Genomic DNA, 18990 nt, shown 5'->3' with positions numbered 1-18990 from the left:
CTTATTACACAGAACAATTCTATTGCTAACAGTTCGCACTGCGAGCGAGAAAAGGAGGAAAAACGTTAAGGAAAAGTGGACCAAGAAAAGAGAAAAATGATTTTTATGACAGGCACACAAAGGCCTCAAAGACCACCAAAACACACAGTTTATCATAAAAAGAACGATTTATTCCATCGCCTGCGGCTCCCACTGCGCCCCTATGCAGCCGCAAACACATCCATCATGGCACACGCGCACGGCCCTTCGTGGTTTAAGGACATAATGTTAGCGGCTCCGTTGCGGCAAAAATCCTTGTTCCATCGGTGTGACGACAAGGCCAATTACTCGAGAGGTTCATGACGTCAGAACCACATTACATCTGAAAAACCAATTGGGGAGAAAATCAAAATTGTCCAGCCGGACCTCAAGCCGCTGACCCTTTGGCATTGAGCCGGGCGCGCTGCCCTTTCACCACGGAGAGCTTGTATTTACCGCGATGAAAGGAGGCCCTCTATGAACGCCTAGAAAAGCAAGGTCGACAAGGGAGCAGAAAACAACAGATTGTAAATTATGGTAGCCCGTTAGCGTCAAGAATAATATCGCTAGTAAACGTAGTGAATAGGTACGAGCAATGAGCAACCAAAGACTGCGTGACAAGTCGTAGCGGCGGAAGAATGCAGCGGCCGGGGGAACTAAGAGCGCGACGGAATATGTAGCACGCCAAGAGATGGCGTCCGAGATGCGGTGTGCGCGGCTCATGCTACTGCATAGTCATGAGGGAACTTCAGAGTGTTTTAAATTTTTCCTCACCATTGATGCGAGCGAAAGCATTGAAAATAAATGCTATGTGCATGTTCGGTAAATCCTGGCCAGGAGTGCGGTGACCATGCACATATCGTGGCGGAAGGCAAATAAGGGCTGAAAAAGTGGCTCTTCTAGAGAGGCCAGCCGATACACCTAGAGATCAAAACGTGAGTGTTTCCTGCTCTCCAGGAGACTGACGTCACTGATGTGTTCGATGTCTGCGATGGCGAGCACAGACGTTTCACACTACCGATCTTCGCTTTAAAACATAAGCGCTTCATGTGTGAATTTTCCATGTGCATACGCTGACAGTTATCTTAAAATCATGCACGTCTCGGGGCCACAGAGTACCCTTTTAATCAAGAATGGACTGCATCGACTCCGAAATATCGCCAACAGAGGGCGGAGCTCTTGAAGCGTAGCAGGAGTTCAAGCATCTCTCACCATATCCCCACTATTTTAACGCTCTGCGCGGTGAACGTATAGTCTCTGTCACCTCGCACTGGTTCACAGAATCAGTGTAATTTTCTCCCCTCAACGGGCTGAGAAAAGTTCAAAAATGCGCTTTCATAGGCAACCATTGGACGTAGATCTGCGAAATAACGAACGCAGAATCTTCGTGCCTCATAGGGCAAACAAACATGTCTCCCACTCTGTTTACCACGCTACATTGGGGAATTCAGAAAAAGCATAAAATTGTAGATGAATCCGAGGTATCTTGAAGAACTAGTGACCACTATCCCTGTCTTGATTTTCTGTAATGTTTAGAGTGCGCACAGAACTCCGCTCCATTTCTTCGCCATTGTTGTGCGTTTCTGCTTCAAGTGTCCATAAATGTCGGCTCTGCGATGACGCCTTCTTCAAATTAAACCGGTCTGTTAAGTGAAAGCAGGAATTTTTTTTACATTGAAAACCTGTTGTATAGAATTGCTCGCAAAAGCCGCAATGTCGCCCGTCGCAACATAGCTACCAACAACAGCAGTAGCGCACCTTGAAGGCTAGTAGCCGCTTTATATTCTTTGTGGCTCAGACCGGAGTTCGGGCGTGGCGTGCCGGTTACTGGCATCGGCACGACCGGCAGTAGCGGATCAGTTGCACTCCGCAGTCGAGACTTATGTGCTCGTGAGCACGAGAAGTGACGGTAGACTGTAAACAATAAAACACGTTTAAAATGTTTTCAGGTGTCTGTTACAGGCACCGACCACAGAACGGAGTCTTGCACTTTCAACTATCACTCAGGCTGGGTGTTTCGAGAAAGAACCAGCCCAAAAATAAAAACAAAGACGTGACCTAAAGGGTTGAGGTGAATCACACGCAGTTACCGCCGAGCCATTGGCATTTTAGCGCTTCTTACACCCCTACTCCCTTAAGGAAAAATGCATGCAATGGGTTCACAATTTTTTCCAAGTTCTATTACTTTTCTTAAGCGTACTTTAAATCATAATTATAATGCCAACGTAATGTAATATACCTGTTCTACTGGAGCTCTTGATGGGAGTAGACAGGGTGTGTGCATCTACGAAAAACATTTATTGACACGCAGATCAAAAAAATCTTTTGTTATGAAAAGCAAACATATCCATAAAGAAGGCACAAGAAGCTTGGCCAATGTGTTTCTTACTGCCATCGAAAGAGCACTAATACAACAATCTCAAAGAACAACTACAGTACATCTGCTTTTCTTGGTGTTATGGTGCTGCAAGAATAGGATTTCATTGCACTTACATCTACCTCCTATTTTTTTCTGAACGAACAGAATCAACAATTCATGCTTGTGCAGCATAATACGCCAGCTTGAGGGAGGCTTGGTCTGTAACAGTAAGTACCAGGAATAAGTGTTCAGGTGCATACTAAATTACAGGCGAAGTTAAGGTAGCTTATCTCTTGGTCTTGGTAGCTCTTGGTAGTTTGGTCTCTAACAGTAATGACCAGGAATAAGTGTTCAGATGCATAATAACCAGCACGCAAAGTTAAGGTAGCTTATGCTGAACGTCCATAATACTGACATTATGGCAGCTGTGGAGTGAACTGCATTGGTGAGCCAGCTGAGTAGTCATCCTTGCTCGACGAACAGGTTCTCAGCCAACTAAGGATTTTCTCGGAGAACAGAATGCAATCTTCGAGTCTCCACATTACAGTAAAACAGGAAAACATTTCTTATCAGTTTATATTGCCCAACGATCCTCATAAAATGCCAATATACTGCTCATTAATTATGTGTGATATGCCGAAAGAAGCTGCCCGCAAAGTTGGAAGGTACCTAAACCACTTTTTTCATGCGTATGTAGAGTTTATAAATCCAGAAATATCCTACAGAACTAAGTAACGTTCCAGCCCCCACGGCGGAGCCGCGCGCTGCGGCGCGCAGCACATACCGGGGATCCAGTCAATGGAGTGCCACGTGCACATGTTATTCCGCGAACTTTTTCACTGCGTTCGCCGTAGCGCCGTGCAGCCCGTTTCTTTTTTTTTCATGACGAATACCATGGTCTGTACTGCTACCTTCCTTCCACGTTTCTACCTACCCCTAGCACTTATCACCCTGCGATAAAACGTGCACGTCTTTAACTCTTGCACTTTTTTTTTCCTTTCTTCCGAGCACACGAGGGGCCCTCTATATAGGGTTCTCGTTCGTTCAGCACCCCGTATAGTTCAATTTTTCAACCCTATGAACTCAAGCGTTCTGCTTGGGTACAGTTATATTCACTGCATTCAAAACTCTTGCAACTTAGAGGATATTAGGTACCTCACTCGGCATACCGCACCGCTCAATTCAAAATACGCGAGCAGGGGAGCTGATGTGATGCTCTATTTAGCCGTCCTACCGGCCTCATTTTGTTTTCAGCGGTTGCAGCGCGCACATGGCAAATACGTATGCCTGAATTCTGCTTTAAGTCCCACACAGCTGCTGAGCAATGCAAGCTGAAGCAGATGTTATTAATAGCAGCAGGCAGCTGTCGTTATCTAGCCACTCCCTGCGTGCTTGCTGCACAAAGAAATTTATAAGCAAGTACAACGCAGTAGCGTTTGTGGGTTTTTTTTTTATTACTTGCTCACAAGTTGGGTGCAGCAGCAAAAACACAACAGCGGTCCTCGGTGGAGTGTCTACAATGTTTACCTGAGAATGCATGCGCTGTTTGTGTGAAATAGCATTTCTAGTGCTGCGTCGTTAAACATAATTTCCGTTTCTTTTGAGGAGTGACTCTTGCTAAACTTGTGAGCGATTCCTGACTTCAGTACTGTGAGAAAAGAAGGTGCCTGTTTGTCTGGTTGATGCGAGTCGTCGAGAGATTCTGTACTGCAACACAACAGCAAGGACACAGGAAAGAGAGGAGGCAAATGAATGCTTTAGTATCTCCTGTCCTCTGTTTGGCATTGTCTTTCGTTGCACTGTAGAACTTCACATTGATTTCTATAGCTCTACAGAAGTAAATGGTGCTTTATTATCTGCATTAGCGCCCATATTACTAGTTGGTTGATAGATTTATTTATCGCGGTTTAACGTCCCAAAGCGACTGAGGCTATTAGGGACGCCGTAGTGAAGGGCTCCGCAAACTTCTACCACCAGGGGTTCTCTAACGTGCACTGACATCGCACAGTACACGGGCCTCTAGAATTTCGCCTCCATCGAAATTCAGCCGCCGCGGCGGGGATCCAATCCGCGTCTTTCGGGCCAGCAGCGGAACGCCGTAACCACTGAGCCACCGCGGCGGGTATTAGTACTTGGCGCGTGCATGTATCTTGAGCTCTGTAAGAGTTACAAATATTGCACAATCTGTTATTCGTTTAATTAGTCAAGTACCGAAGGTATTGTATTTTGTACGAGTTTGCATAAATTTTCTAACGTTGGTCTTTCTTTCATTGCTGTCAATCTTTGGTTTTGCGTGTTCTCCCTGCACTTTCCAAAATGTTGCTTTACAGAGCATCTCCAGGACCAGTTTGCACTGTGGTGCCTTGTGTGTTTAACCCGCCTCACCTTGTTGCTTGGTGGGGGAGCTTAAGAATCCTGTGGCGCTGAAGTATCCACAAGAAGCGCTATGCGGATATTTTCGTGTTCAAAAATTGTTTAAAACAGTGGCGGCTAAATATAATACATTTCCTCTCAGCCGAGACACACAGCCTGGGTTTAGACGCTGAGCTCCCCTTTCTACCAACACTGAAATGTAGGCTGCATCTTTGGCAACATTCTGTTTCCACAGCCTGTACTCATTACTACTTGGAGCTCACGCCAAAAATTTGATAATATTACGAGTTCTGAGTAGCTAGCACTGTCCAATAAAATATCTTGTAACACTGCAACCAGCTGTGTGAAGAATAAGGCGGCGCAGAAGGGCAACATCGAGTAGGCGTCCAATAGTTCCTCGTCTCTCATGTTCTGACTTGTGTTGCGCTGAGAATTCGAGCACATTTGCAGATTAAAAATTGCTTACTGTCTCTGGTTGTTTTAATTTGTTCAAAGCCTACAATTCGCTATTTTACAAAAATCGAATTATACCTGCACGAAATGGGCCCAATGCTAAGTATTTGTAATGGGAGATATGCCGATTTCTCAAGTTCTAGCAGTGCAACAAATTTTTGTATTGGCTTCATGATCTTTGTACTTTAGGTACCGTGATGTGAAGGTAATTGCTGTCACTACTTAATAATTCTTCCATTAAAGGTTTATTATTTGGTTTATGGGATTAACGTCTTAAAGCGACTCACGCTATGAATGCCGCCGTAGTTGAGGGCTCCAGAAATTTCGACGACCTGGTTGTCATCAAAAGTGCACTGACATCGTATAATGCACGGGCCTCAAGCATTTTGCCTCCATCGAACAGGACCGTCGCGGGCGGGATCGAATATGCATCTTTTGGGTCAGCACCCGAGCAACGCAACCACAGAGCCACAGCGGCAGCATTCGGAATAAAAGGGCTAAGATGGTGCTGTGTGGGCCCATTGACGACAGAATAATTCAGCCTTTCATGTCAGGCTGTAGTATTTGAAAAACTGTCCGGGAGCGTTGGCTAGTGTATAATGCGGTTTTGTAAATAAAAGAGTGCAATCCCGAAAGACTACAGCATAATGCTCCACTGTTTCTGGCACTGCTCAGAAGCCATTAGCAGTGAGGAGAGTGGTGCCTACTCTTGAGAGATTCAGAGGAGGAGTGCTACAGAAGATTTCGCTATAAGGAATGTGAGTACTGTTGCAGTACGGGAAATGGGAGCCCGCTGACTTTTTATCGGGACACTGTAGCACATTAGTGCCCTGTTCTTTATTGCCCACAGCAAAGAGCCCAGTGGTTGGACGCCGACAGCAAGATGAACGCGACTGTGCTCTCCTCGGAGGACTACCTGTCGGTGTTCGACATGACTCGTGGACCGGACGTCAAGACTGTCATCCCGGCAGGCTTTGTGCTGCTGGACGTGGCGAGGTGGCTGGGCAGAGGTGAAATGTGGTCTTAGGATCAAGTGTAGCTCATGAGGTAGCATTAGTTGCTTGTAACACTGTCATTCTGGCTCGTTGGCTTAATCAAGTGTGTAGGTAACGGTGCAAGATAATGATGACTGAAAACAATAATATGCTGCCATCACCTCATATCCACAAGTACAGGGGCAGACTATTCCACAAACGACTCCTCTCCACGTGACCCCCCCCCCCCCTCCCTCCCCATTCATCCTATTCCAGCACCCACCCCAAGCATCCACAAACTCCTAGGCTTAAATATCCCCCGTTCCCTCAAATACCCGTTTCCTCGAACTTTGCCTATATATACCCTCATTGGGCACTCGTCGGCCCTAATATCCTCATATATGTAAAACAACATTGCACATATAACGTTTTGTTTCCGCAGCAGGTGAGCATGGGAGATTTCGGTTACAACCGGCTACGATCACAACACCGTAAAACTCGGAGCACCACCCTTTGTCACCCAATACTGTGAATTGTTGTTCAAAACACACTTTATAGCACTACAGTAAAGCAGCTTAAATGTACCATCTTTGTCAAAAGTAACCAGGCTGCATGGTTTGCTTCTAGCTTGTATAGTGGAGCCCTTGTGGCTTTCCTAAAGATAGAAAGGTGTTGGAAGGTAAGAAGACCCCCAGTCCTTACCTTTAAGGACCATTTCAGCTTCAGGGAAGCTGAAAGGGCTCCACAGTACGAGCTAGAAGCAAACCATGCAGCCTGGTTACTTTTCACAAAGGCTGTACGTTCGTGTGATTTTTTGTTCATATATATGTTCGTTTTTTGTGCTCCTGATTTCTTGGTTGTATTGTCGAGCGCTCCTACCGCAGAGCCTTAAAGGCAGCGACGGTCGAAGTTCAATCTTCGTTGCCGCAAATACTGAAAAAAAAAGCGCAAGAAAGCTGCGAACGAAAACAAACATACACATTGCCGTGTCCAAGGCTTTTCGTCCTCGTCACTGCGGCGCTGTCATTTTTTTCCGCGATAGAAGGCAGCGTGGGCTACATACTTTCCCTCCTGATGATTGCTGTGGTGGTTGGTTCAACAGAACCCTGACATGACGTGTATTTTTGAGCCACACCTTCGCCTCCGTGTTCTGTTTGCAGACAGCGGAGGTCGGTTTAATGCGAGGTATGTTGCGGTGCCATCTGTCAGGACGGGCATCCCTAAGGAGCGGTCAGCCGATATTTGTCGGGTCGAAAACTGCCGTTGAAGACGGCAGTTACCCGATTATGGTCTCGAAATGATCGCGCGCGATGCTTCTGCGCAGCCGGGCCGTTCTTGCTCCCTCACGAAGGAACCAGGGCTGCACCACCAGTCTATGGCGTCAGATTGCGGTTATCAAAATACTGCCGCTGATTAAAACTGGTTCTCGCGAAGAAAGTAACCGAATAACGGAAATCACTTACAGTCAAAAGTAGTTGAATTGCCCTGACCAGACTGCTTTAAAATCTAATGAAATAGTTATAAAAGTACGGAAGATGTAATTGATTACAAGTGATCAAGCACTTGGAACGGATTAAGGAACTGTGAATAGAAACTAGGATATTGAAAATGGGACGAGTGCATTCGGTTGTCACTTTCAGTTTATGAGTGGAAGTTTACAAGATCTCTCCAGAGGAAAGTATGCAGGGTGTTTTACGCAAGACTTTACACAATTTTTAAAAATATGCATTTTTTGTTATGAGAGTGCTTTTTCTGGAGTAGCATTCTCAGCGTTGTAGTTAATCAATTCATCTAAGACGTGATAACTAGTAGAATGGTTAACTAATATTGAATAGCTAACCTCTTAACTATTACTGTTTCTTCCTTAATTATAGAGAGACGTGTAGCGGATCGTAAGTAATATCCTTGTCTGTTTTTAGAATATCGAAAACGCGGTTACCCTCGGTGTTGTGGCTCAACAACTTTTGGTGACGAAAAGGTTTAAGTGCCACGCGCAAGCATATCTTCAGTGCTTACAGGGACCACCTAGGTACCGTTGTGCGATGTGGCCTGCCTCAGCCACATCACCATAGATGGCACATCAATCGCGAAGGCGCCGTGTCCATCCAGTCTAAGTAACACACTCACTACTTCTACAAAGTGAAGTTCTCGCAGAATAAATATACAGCCGACCTAGAACGCGATTCGACGCCGTTCACTGGGATAAAGTCTTTTGTGCAATTTACACAGTTACCGCTGTTAAACTGTGCACAGCGATAGCGAAATTGTAACACGATGAGTTAACGGCGTGCAGCTGACGTAAGCTGGCTGTTCTGACGCAGCAGACTTTATGCAAATTGCTGGAAGGGAATAAAAGAAAAAGAAATCAACATCGCAAGAATACTGCTACTGGGCCTTTAATAAAGCATGGTTCGCGGACACATGGCCCAAGCACGGGCTATATAGTGGCCACTGTTCATCGTCAAAAACGATTAACTGTTCCACTTCCATATGAAGTAGATTCCTGGCTACGCTATGGTGAGAGACCGTGAATATGTTTTTTACTCTCACTCTTGTTCTGAAGTTGTCTAAACCGTGTGGTCGATTCTCTGCAGCGATGGGAGGATCTGGGCCAGGTCGCGCCGTCGTATTTTTCCCGTCTCTGTGGTGGGGATGGCGTCCACGATGTACACTCCACCACGAAGATGCTTATACCAGGAATGCCGAGCTATAACAGCAAGGAGAAAAGGAGGGCAACAGATGAGAACTCCAAGTTTTACACGCGCAAGCATGCTAGAAGGACCAAAAAAGATATCCAAATCTACGGCTCCCTACTCAAGCTGCGTACTGGCGCACTAACATAATACTGGGCCTTTTCACCTCTGAGGTCAACTCAAAACATAAGTCCGCAGGACGTCTTAAAGGGCCTCTAATTGATCTAATTCGCAAGAGAACCTAATCGTAGTGTTAAGTATGCCTAAATAATTGTTTTGTTAAAGCGAGGCTCTGTGGGTAAGTCTTACAACATCGCATTTGAGTAACGTGAATTCTTATCTGTGATCGAGAACATGTGATCAGTCAGAGTTTTTTGAAGCTTGATTTCATCTCGAGAATGCGTATTCTTAGTAAACCATAGTGGCTGTTCTTATGCCTTACAAACCGAAGACAACGCGGTGCTGCTTTGTCTTGGAAGGTGCAGCCAAGCATTTATGTATGGAAGGTGTACTCATCCGTGATATACGGAATGGAGATGACGTCAAACGTGAAAATGAGACAAACGCTCTTGAAAACAATAGAAATTTTTACATCCCGTAGGAAGCGAGAGCCAGATGCCCATTTATCGCTTCACGAACGGAGATGTAGACGATTCTGGAGATGCGCTAACGAGCGCTGATTTCGTAAATCAAAGTTTGTATGGTAAAAGCTATTCTTCTCGTTGGAAAGCACTCCGGGGTTCGACGAATTCAGAATGGATTAGGTGCAAATGACTGTTGGTATAAACCATAATGCATTTCAAGAGAATTACTCACTTCCACGCGCCTTTTTTTGTCGTTAGCGAGTTTAATTACCTCAAATAAAGGAAGTGCGGGGACGGAAACCAATTATTAGCGCCTCTTTTGGGTCTTGTTCCAGTACATGATTAAGAGAGAGCGATTTTCCGGAAACTGTTAGAAACAAAAAACTTTCCTCTACTGGCCGATAGGATGCCTGCACCTTCTTTATAAATCTGTTAGCAATAAAATCCTTATAATCGAAATATTTACTAAGCTTAAGCTGCTAAGTAATGTGTCAGCTCTTGTCCAGGCAGTGGCCGAGTGCTGCTGGTGGTTGATAGCCACTGCCGCATCATCGATGCGGTCGCACGGTGGCCGGGCGGCACTCATGACGCGCGGATGCTGGCGAACAGCAGCGTGGCCCAACGCTTCGACGATAGTGTTTACAGCGGCGTGCCGCTCGGAGACAGCGGATATCCATGCAGGCCGTGATTGATGACGCCGTTCCGGACTGCGGACAATCCCGGAAAAAGGCGCTCAACGCTGGGGCGCTGCGTACGGCACAACGAGGGCGATTGTAGAGAGGTGAGCCTTCATGATCCGCTGGAAAGCAAACAGGTTGCGTGAAGTACGCATGAAGAGAACGCTCACAGCTCTATGTACGCTACTGCGCTCTGGTGGTAGTACGTGATTACTCGGTCATGCCACTGTAGAAAAGTATGGCAAAGTGTGCATTATTGGTCAGCATTTTTTACATTTTGATTGTGCTGATTAGACACTGGGGCGTTAAAACAAACTGGGTGAACCTCTCCTTTAGCTCATGGACTATGGTTGTCTGCACTGCCCTTATTTTGGGCATAGTATGGTATTTAAGTTATTTCAACCAGCAGTAATTTCCCTAGCGGGTGTGGTCATTAGTGCAGTTTTCGAATTTCATTCGAATATGAATTCTGCCCAGTGAAAATTTACATTATCCAGTATAAAGGTATTTAACTTTCAGAATTTTATTGTGCGGTATACCGTCTACAGATCGCAGCATGCAGGAAATAGCCTAAAGTGGACGCATGCATCAACGTTTGCGTGGTACTGCCATGTTGGAGGGCGATTGCGGGAATTACGGGTGACACTGCTTTTCCAGGACGATCGGGCAGCTGAAGCGGCGCTTCCATTACCTGCATGGCGAGCTCCGAATAGCTGCTCACCAGTGCTCAACAATCATCTTCACCTGCTATGTGCTGCACAGCATTGCCAAGCATCGCAGCGCATGCAGTAGCGATGAAGAATGAGTGCTACAACCAGAGGTGCCAGTTCCTCGCATTGCCAAGGCTGATGATGGCAGCACAGTGCGAAATGCACTTGTGCAACAACAATTCTCTTACAGTAAGTATCAAAGTTTTCGTGTGATTTCTGAAATGAATAAAGGGAAAATATATTATCCCCTCTGTTACTATTCTACCATATCTTGCCCTGGACTACACGAATACCCTTGCTGAATGTCCAGTGCTTTGCTCATAATTGTTGACACACCGACAGTGAATAGGAACATGTTTCATTTTGTTTGTGTACGCAACGAAAAAGAAACATTTCAACCGGTAAACATATGCAAAAAAAACATTTTTTATTAGCAAACAGCATATCGGCACATCTACTGCCACTTAGCGTTTATTGTATGTTAACCTTGGGTAGGAATGATGATTGCGCATTCGAACCTTGCTCTTTATGCCCCGAGTATTGCATGTCGCCAGAACGGCACAAGCTGAGATGAGATATCATGGCACATAAAAGTATATGTATTCGGGGAACCCCGAACACTTCGGTATTGCGTGCTACTTCAGGAAACGGTTGCAAGAAGATAACACATCACGTAGAAATATGCTATTGGGTTGATATGAAAACCATGCAACCATGTCGCAGATGAGATAACAATTTATGATGTTTTTAAAGTGCAGGGGACAGGTGGTACCACTGAGGTTAATGATCCGACACGCATGTATCTTGCCTTCAATTACGCTTATTTTCCTTTTGATTATGTAGTGTTCCTGTCAAGATTCGTGACAAACGCCCTAAAAGTGGATAGACACCTTTTTTATTATGCACACAGGAAAACATAACTTTAAAAATTAAAGCAAGGCAAATAAATAAAAAAATATATATACAAAATATGTACAAAATATATACAAAATGTATTTTGTATATACAAAATAAACAAAAATAAAATAAGTAAAATAAATACAATAATAAATCGGGGCATGACACCGACTCTTGCACGATGTTCATCCCGGTATTGGCCTTCCAGGTGCTGTCATACCGGCTCTCTGCTGGTACGCGCCGTGACCTGGACTCCTGCATATCTCCTACACTGCTCTTCCCGGATTCTTCAGCTTCGTGGATGCCTGAACAGTCATCTAGAGTATCAACCGGACCTGACCTCCCATATCTGGCGCTGCTCGACACCTTCGCCTGGAAACCACCTTCGACAACGTCATCAGTTACATGGCCAGAGGCAACAGTATTTAATCTGCGGCACAACGTCAGCTCGGCGGGGCACGACACCGACTCTTGCACGATGTTCACCTCGGTATTGGCCTTCCAGGTTAGTTACCTAGACTGCGCTAAGGAGACTCGCAGTAGTGATCGTTGTCTTTTCGCGGTGTCGTGCCCCTACGACTTGAAATGGCGCACTGCGCTCCGTGTGTTATGTGACATACTTGCCTTTGATTTGCTATCTGAGCTAATGCTGTTGCTTTCGCGAAAATTTGAACTTAATTCTGGCCCCGGACCAACCAACCTTTCCAATGTTTTAGATGCTCTCAAGCGGATAGAAGAACACCATGCATACAGCCATAAGTACCGACCTTAATCAATTAAAACCAACCCAAATCAGCCAAGAAACACAACTAACTGCACTTTCAAACCGAGTAGCAGTGCTCGAATTAGACAAGCATAAAACGATATCACCAGCAAGAAAGGTAGATACTAGCCAGATTAGGCAGGACATCGCTGAACTAAAGGCCGCCAACATAGACGCGAAGAATAGAATGCGCCGAAACAACCTGCTCTTTTTCGGCTTAGATAACAGCGACAAATAATCGTGGACTGAATCGGAGGAAAAAGTTATTGCGCTGTGCAAAGAAAAACTAGATTTAAATCTAGAACCAAACGCGATAGAACGTGCCCACCGCTGTCACAAAATTCGGCGCATTTTAGAAACAAACAAAGAAAAACCGCCGCGCGCACGGCGTCTCGCCGGCGCGAGCCGAACGGGAGAGAAGGAAAAGCCCCCCTAAGCTCGTGGCTAACCTCTCCCCTCCACTACCGCTCACCGACACGGCGTGCGCCAAGGGAATGAGTCATCCACGCCGATGATTTCTCTAGAACATCCGAGTTGCTTCTACTGCTGACGAGGGGAAAAGAGCGTAGCCTTGCGTGCACTAAGACACGTCCCCCTCGCTCGTCGGCGGCGGCGCCACGCCAGAACTAGCCAAAACCTTCGCGAAACGTCTTCTGACTTTAAACAATGAGGACGCGCGGCCGGCGAGAGAAAGTAAGGGAAACTACGCGGGAGATACTGCGTGTATGTGCGCGCCTACTTTGGCGCGTACAACAGACAGACGGGAGAGCGAGCCTATAAAAGAAGGACGTTGACCGCTGTCAAGTCAGTCCGGACCGCCGTTTAAGCTTCATCGAAGCGCGCCCGTTCGACTTCCGGGAAAACACCACACGGCCAGCATCGGACCAACGAGGCAACGTTCGCCAGTCTGCGGGACGGCATCGTCGTGGAACTCTGGTCGTCTGACTGCCGCAGTGCCCGGTGAACAAATTGTGTTTTGTTTGTTTACCTCTCTCTCTTGTGTTAGTGCACTTTAGGTGCAATATTTTCTTTGTACTGTAGTCTCTCTCTCGAGTTTAACTTTGCCCGAGTTGCATTGCTTGTTAATCACTTTGTATGTGATTGTACTAGTGATTGTGTAATCCTCTGTATCGTCTCTTTGCTGCATAAACTTTGTTTTGTTTGTGAACCTTTGGCTCCGACCCATTCTCTGGCTTGCGACCAGCGAAAGCTGGGCACCGAACGCCCAAAAACCTCTTGTCACTTGGTAGCTGGTCTCCGCTGAGCTTGCCACGCTGATTCGAGGGCATCTCCTTTGAGTCCGAGACCGCTATCCCCACACGCTCTAAGGGTGTCTGGGAGCTTCCCACGTAAAAGTGCGTGAAGTGTGAGTGACAATATATTCTGACGTCCGCGACAGGACGTTTGGTGTTTGTAAGCGCAGAGAACGGAGAAAGAGTCGGAAGGAGTTTACGAAGGGGTCGTAAACGAGCGTTAGCAGCAGAGCGATATTGTGAGGTGCCGCGCTGAAGCGGTTAGTGATGTTCACCGTGTCGAGGTATTCGTTGCCTTGAATGTAGAGTTCGCTCTCCAAATATGAGCTTTAAGGAGCTAAAGGAGCTAATAGAGGTCGGCCTCCAGGTGGGGGTGGCCGGAGCCAAACTGCGAGAATGGGTGGACCAGGAAAGAGAGAGAGCTCGAGAAGAGAAAGAGAGGAAAAGGCGAGAGGAAGAGGCCGAAAGGGCTTTTGAAAGAGAGATGGCAATCCTTCAGAAGAAGTTTGCTGAAATTCGGCGTTCGAGGAACGTCAGAGATCCAGTGTAGCTTAACCCCGGAGAGGCCGGGTGGAAGACTAACGAGTCTAATTTGTTGACAACCACGGAAGAGGTTGTAACTAGCTCCACTAGTGAGAGTGAGGTTGTGGAACAGCCTTTTCCTGCAACTAAAACCACAGAGAGTGAAGAACAGACCAGAGTGTCGCTTCCTCACTGAAGTAAAAGTGTAGCTAGTGCTGAGGTAGTAGGCACTGAAGTAAAGGCCAACCTGACGCTTCAGTCACAGGGAACCCTAGGGTAGCCGCCTGAGGGCGAAGAAGTACTTCGGATCTCTATGGAGGAGTCCGAGTGCAACACGTCTGAGTCTTGCAGTGCCGACCACGAGAAAGAAGGGTTAAGGGCAGGGTGTCGAACCGGAACTGAACCCGAAACCAGAACCGAACCCGAATTTTCGCCCGGAACCGGAACCGAACCGTACCCATATTTTTTTCGCCATCTTGGAACTGAACCCGAACCGGAACGATTCAAAGGAACCGTTCCGAACCGGTTCGGGGCCCGGTTCAGCCCCACTTTTTTTGCATCCCGGCATACGTCTTGTTTTCCGACAAAATGAGATGATCTATCGTATAGATTTACCCACCCGTAGCTGTAGGCTCTGGGAAGTGCGAAAATGGTACCCAGTATATGCGACAGCAAACTTACAGGAGGTCTGGTGCCCGGGAAGAAGCCTGATTGAGGCTTCTGTAATGTACTACCGCCAATTCTAAACACTTGCACGTCAGGTTTATGTGAAATCTTGAGTTATTACTCCTCCTTTTTACATATTTGCGTAAATCTTTAATCAGAATGTTAGGACTGCTCTAACTCAATAAAGTACTATAGCCACCAAACTTTTGATTGCGTGTCTTCTTCTTTCAAACGGTGCGATAGACGTTGGTGTACATGGAGCACTGCGTGGCATCCAACCTCACATAATAATTCATTTATATTTGAATTTCTTCTTAACCCTGTTTCGGTTTCACCAACATAACGACGGCTACGACGTGTAGTGGGAATTAGGTCGCGTGATGTGCTATAAAACGGCAGTATAACTGGTGATACGTCGTTCGTTGTATTTATAGGTCTTGAAGTCGGCTGATTTAAGTGCTACAGTGAGTCAAAACAACGTATCAGCGTTTGTACTAGTTTTCCCGTGCCTCACGTGACCTAATGTTGAACTCACGTCACAGCCATCATTCGGTTGATGAAACCGAAACAGCATGGGAGAAAAAATTATTTTCTAAATTATTTAGTGGCAGTAGGTGCATACCACACAGTTATCCATGTATTCTAATATCTATGGCGTCATTTGCATGGAGAAAACATGCAATAACACTGGGTGTCTATAGTCATTTTAGTACCGATTGAGAATGCCTTCCTTTTCTTTGCGTAATTTCCTACAAATAGACGAAATATTAGCGCGAGGACCCAACAATGTTGTGATGGTGGTTTTTGAGGAAAGGAAATGGCCCAGTCTGTCTCACTTCTTGACGGACACCTTAAACGCGCCGTAAGAGGGGGAGGAAGGTGGGAGGGAAAGAAAAGAGAGAAACGGGCGCAGTAGGGGTGGGCTCCGGAATAATTTATACTAGCTGGGGATCCTTAATGGGCAACTGCATAGGTTTTAGAAATCGATGAGCTTCAATGGGTTGAATGTGTGAAACTTCCAGGTAAAGTATGCGCAGACCTTTTGGCCTAGCATTTAAAACGGTGACGTAATCACCAATTAAAATTGCGACGGCCTTCAAGCTTCTCCGCAGCGCACAACGCTAAGTGGGGGACGCATGATGACGTCATCGAAAGTATCTGTACATTTTCAACGCATAAACGCCTGCTTTGAAGGAAAAAAACCAATGCCACCGAAGTCAAAGCCCGCCGAACGTTGTTTCACAGCGTTCAACGGGGTGGGGCAGGGCGTGGCTGACGGCAGCAGCAATTTGAAATCATACCTTCCGTGACGTCACGCTGAACTTCCCCGCACTCCTTTGTTGCTTTGACGAGAAGTGCAAAACTTAATCGTTGATTATGTCACTATTTTTAACGTGCCCTGACATCGCACAGTACACGGGCCTTTAGAATTTCGCCCCCATAGAAATTCAACCGCCGCGGCCGGGATCGAACACGCGTCTTCCGGGTCAGCAGTCGAGCACCATGACCACTGAGCCACCGCGGCGGCTAGGGTTGAGAGGCGCTATTTCATTTGCGTGGTTAGCCGAAGAACGACCTCTGCAACCACGGGCTAGTTCGCCAGCTCCTTCGCTATAACCGAGTGGTGTGGCCAGAGTTGTTCGCTATATCTGCGACAAATTTCCGTTGCGCTTATGCATATTTTCACGGTAGCACCACACCCGCTCGTAATAAGCGAGAGTTCGTTACATCTGCGGTCATTAAAGTGGGGTCCACTGTAGATCCGCTGACTTCACTTTAATACACTAGTATCAAGAAAGTCTAGGTAAGGCTGTAGATGTATGGATAGAGGAAGTAATGACCGATCGCATCATTTGTCATCTGCCTTATGGAGAGGCCACAGGTAAGAAAAAGCGAAGAGAGAGAAAACCGAATGAATCAGCACTCGCGACCATGTTCAGAAAAGACAGGCGAGCACTTAGTCACCTATTAAGCACAGCTGCCAGGAAGAGGTTGTTTGTAGTTTTGACGCTGGGTTCAGTGTCGACACTGAACCCAGCTATAAAAGAGCCTCCACAGCAGTTCTTCGGCAGTGGGCGCGGCGAAGCGATTGGCATCATGTCGCTTACCACGAAATTCTTTTTCACAACACAGGTTAGTTGTTCCTTTTCAAAAGTTCGTTCTGGCAACGAAATTTTTCTTGTTGTTGTGCCGTGCCCACGCACTTATATGAACTTGGTGTATGAATTTTACTTCATGTGCAAAATGCTACTCTGCGGCGATGTTGAGCAAAACCCTGGACCTTCAGTCGAAGATATGTTTCAGTGTATTTTGGAAGGTCAGACTCGAATCTTTAAAGAGCTTGAATCCATTAAAACCTGTGTGTCAGAAAACGAGCAACTGTTGCGTGATGTCGATTCTCGGTTGCGTTCTTTAGATGGACAGCTGAAACAAATGCATGTAAAGTCCCCTGCGATTGCTACTTTAGAAAATTCTACCGCTTCCCTTCAGAGCATTATTACTTGGCAAAAGGACAAATTAACGGATCTTGAGGACCGCAGTCGTCGTTCTAACGTTGTTGTGTATGGCATTGATGAATCCCCGGATGAAAGTGAAGAAACACTGAGAACTAAGGTGATTTCGGATGTATTTGGTGTAAAACTGGGCGTCCAGTGCACGTCCGTCGCTCGCATTCACCGTCTTGGGCTCAGCGGAACTCGCAGACCAGTCATTGCGTACTTCCAAGATTTTAATGAAAAACAAGCCGTCTGGCGGAACGTAAGCAAGCTCAAAGGTAGCAATATATACCTGCAAAACGATTACAGCCAGCACACGCTGCGCAAACGCAAACTGCTTTGGGAAAGCTCGAAGGCAGAAAGAGATAATAAACAAAAGGTGTATCTTGTTTATGATAAGTTGAAAATTGACGGTAACCTGTTCGTTTGGGACGAAGTTAATAACACACGCGTCGCGCTTCCTTCTCGGAACGCCGTAGAGACATGACGGAATGCATCCACTGCGCCCAAAGAGTTACGGGTAGTGAACTTGAATGCACAGAGTATTGCCAATAAAGTTGACCAGCTTGAGTTTCTCATTTTGGCCCATGATCCCCACATAATGATAATTACCGAAACTTGGTTGCATGACGGCATTACTGACAGTGTTATTGTCCCCGCGTCACATAAAATGTTCCGAAGAGACCGACCTACCCGTGGTGGGGGCGTAGCCGTCATAATAAAAAACTGTTTGAATGGCACTGTTCTTAACCAGATAGATGACCATGAGAGTTTATTTGTTAGGGTAAACTGCTGGGGTAGTTTGTTCACAGTCTGCGCAGTGTACAGACCACCATCTGCCTCCCCCGATTTCTTGGTTGAGCTGTATGATCATATGTCTTTGTTCAAAGATGACCGCCTTATTCTCGCTGGTGATTTCAACCTTCCTTTACTTGATTGGGCTAACCCTGATTGTGTTTTTAATGATTCAACCAACCATCTTTTGAATATTATGCTGATGTGTGATTTGGTGCAGACTGTCTCTGATTTCACTAGAGAAGTGGGTAACGCTCGTTCAATTCTTGATTTGGTATTTGTCAGCGCTAGTTTATCTGAATACAGTGTGCATGTTGACACGGCTATCTCTGATCACAAAAGCGTTCATTTGTCTTTGCTGCTTGATGCCCAGAAAAATCATAAGATAGCGAACAATAACACTGTAAAAAATTTTTCACGTGCCGATGATCTTGCGATCCTAGACAAACTCTGGGATTTATGTGATTACCTGCCTAGCGACGTCACAGCAATATGGACTACACTTAAGGACACTATTCACTTTTGCATTGAAAATTTTGTTCCCAACCAGCGTGTACGTACAAATAAGCCTAATCCGTGGATTACTAGAGAAATCATTCATTTGCATCGCAAAATTAAACGCGCTAAACGAAGCGTTCATAAAACTACCTGTTTTCGCACGCTGAAAACTCAGCTAGCTTCTAAGCTTTCCGAAGCAAAAAAAAAACTACTTTTCGCAGGCACTGCCCAACTTCTTAAGAGAGAGCCCTGAGAAGTTT

At 46.0% G+C, this 18990-nt stretch overlaps 1 protein-coding gene across 1 annotated transcript in view; it reads right to left on the bottom strand.

The window, feature by feature from the left end:
* Positions 1 to 6027: 6027 nt before the first annotated feature.
* The window catches only part of LOC149344339 (uncharacterized), a 138490-nt gene continuing 125527 nt past the window's right edge, over positions 6028 to 18990 (bottom strand). The window contains exons 9-10 of the mRNA XM_089547218.1: positions 8728 to 8884; positions 6028 to 6203 (exon numbers count right to left, since the gene is read on the bottom strand). Of these exons, the coding sequence (XP_089403344.1) occupies positions 8745 to 8884 (140 nt within the window). The 3' untranslated portion in view covers positions 6028 to 6203; positions 8728 to 8744. The remainder of the gene's footprint in view (positions 6204 to 8727; positions 8885 to 18990) is intronic.

The sequence above is a fragment of the Amblyomma mixtum genome, chromosome 5, assembly GCF_055824585.1.
Source record: "Amblyomma mixtum isolate Tamu chromosome 5, ASM5582458v1, whole genome shotgun sequence".
NCBI lineage: Eukaryota > Metazoa > Arthropoda > Arachnida > Ixodida > Ixodidae > Amblyomma > Amblyomma mixtum.
The sequence above is the reverse complement of the archived record's forward strand: the minus strand, read 5'-3'. Positions and strand labels throughout refer to the sequence as shown.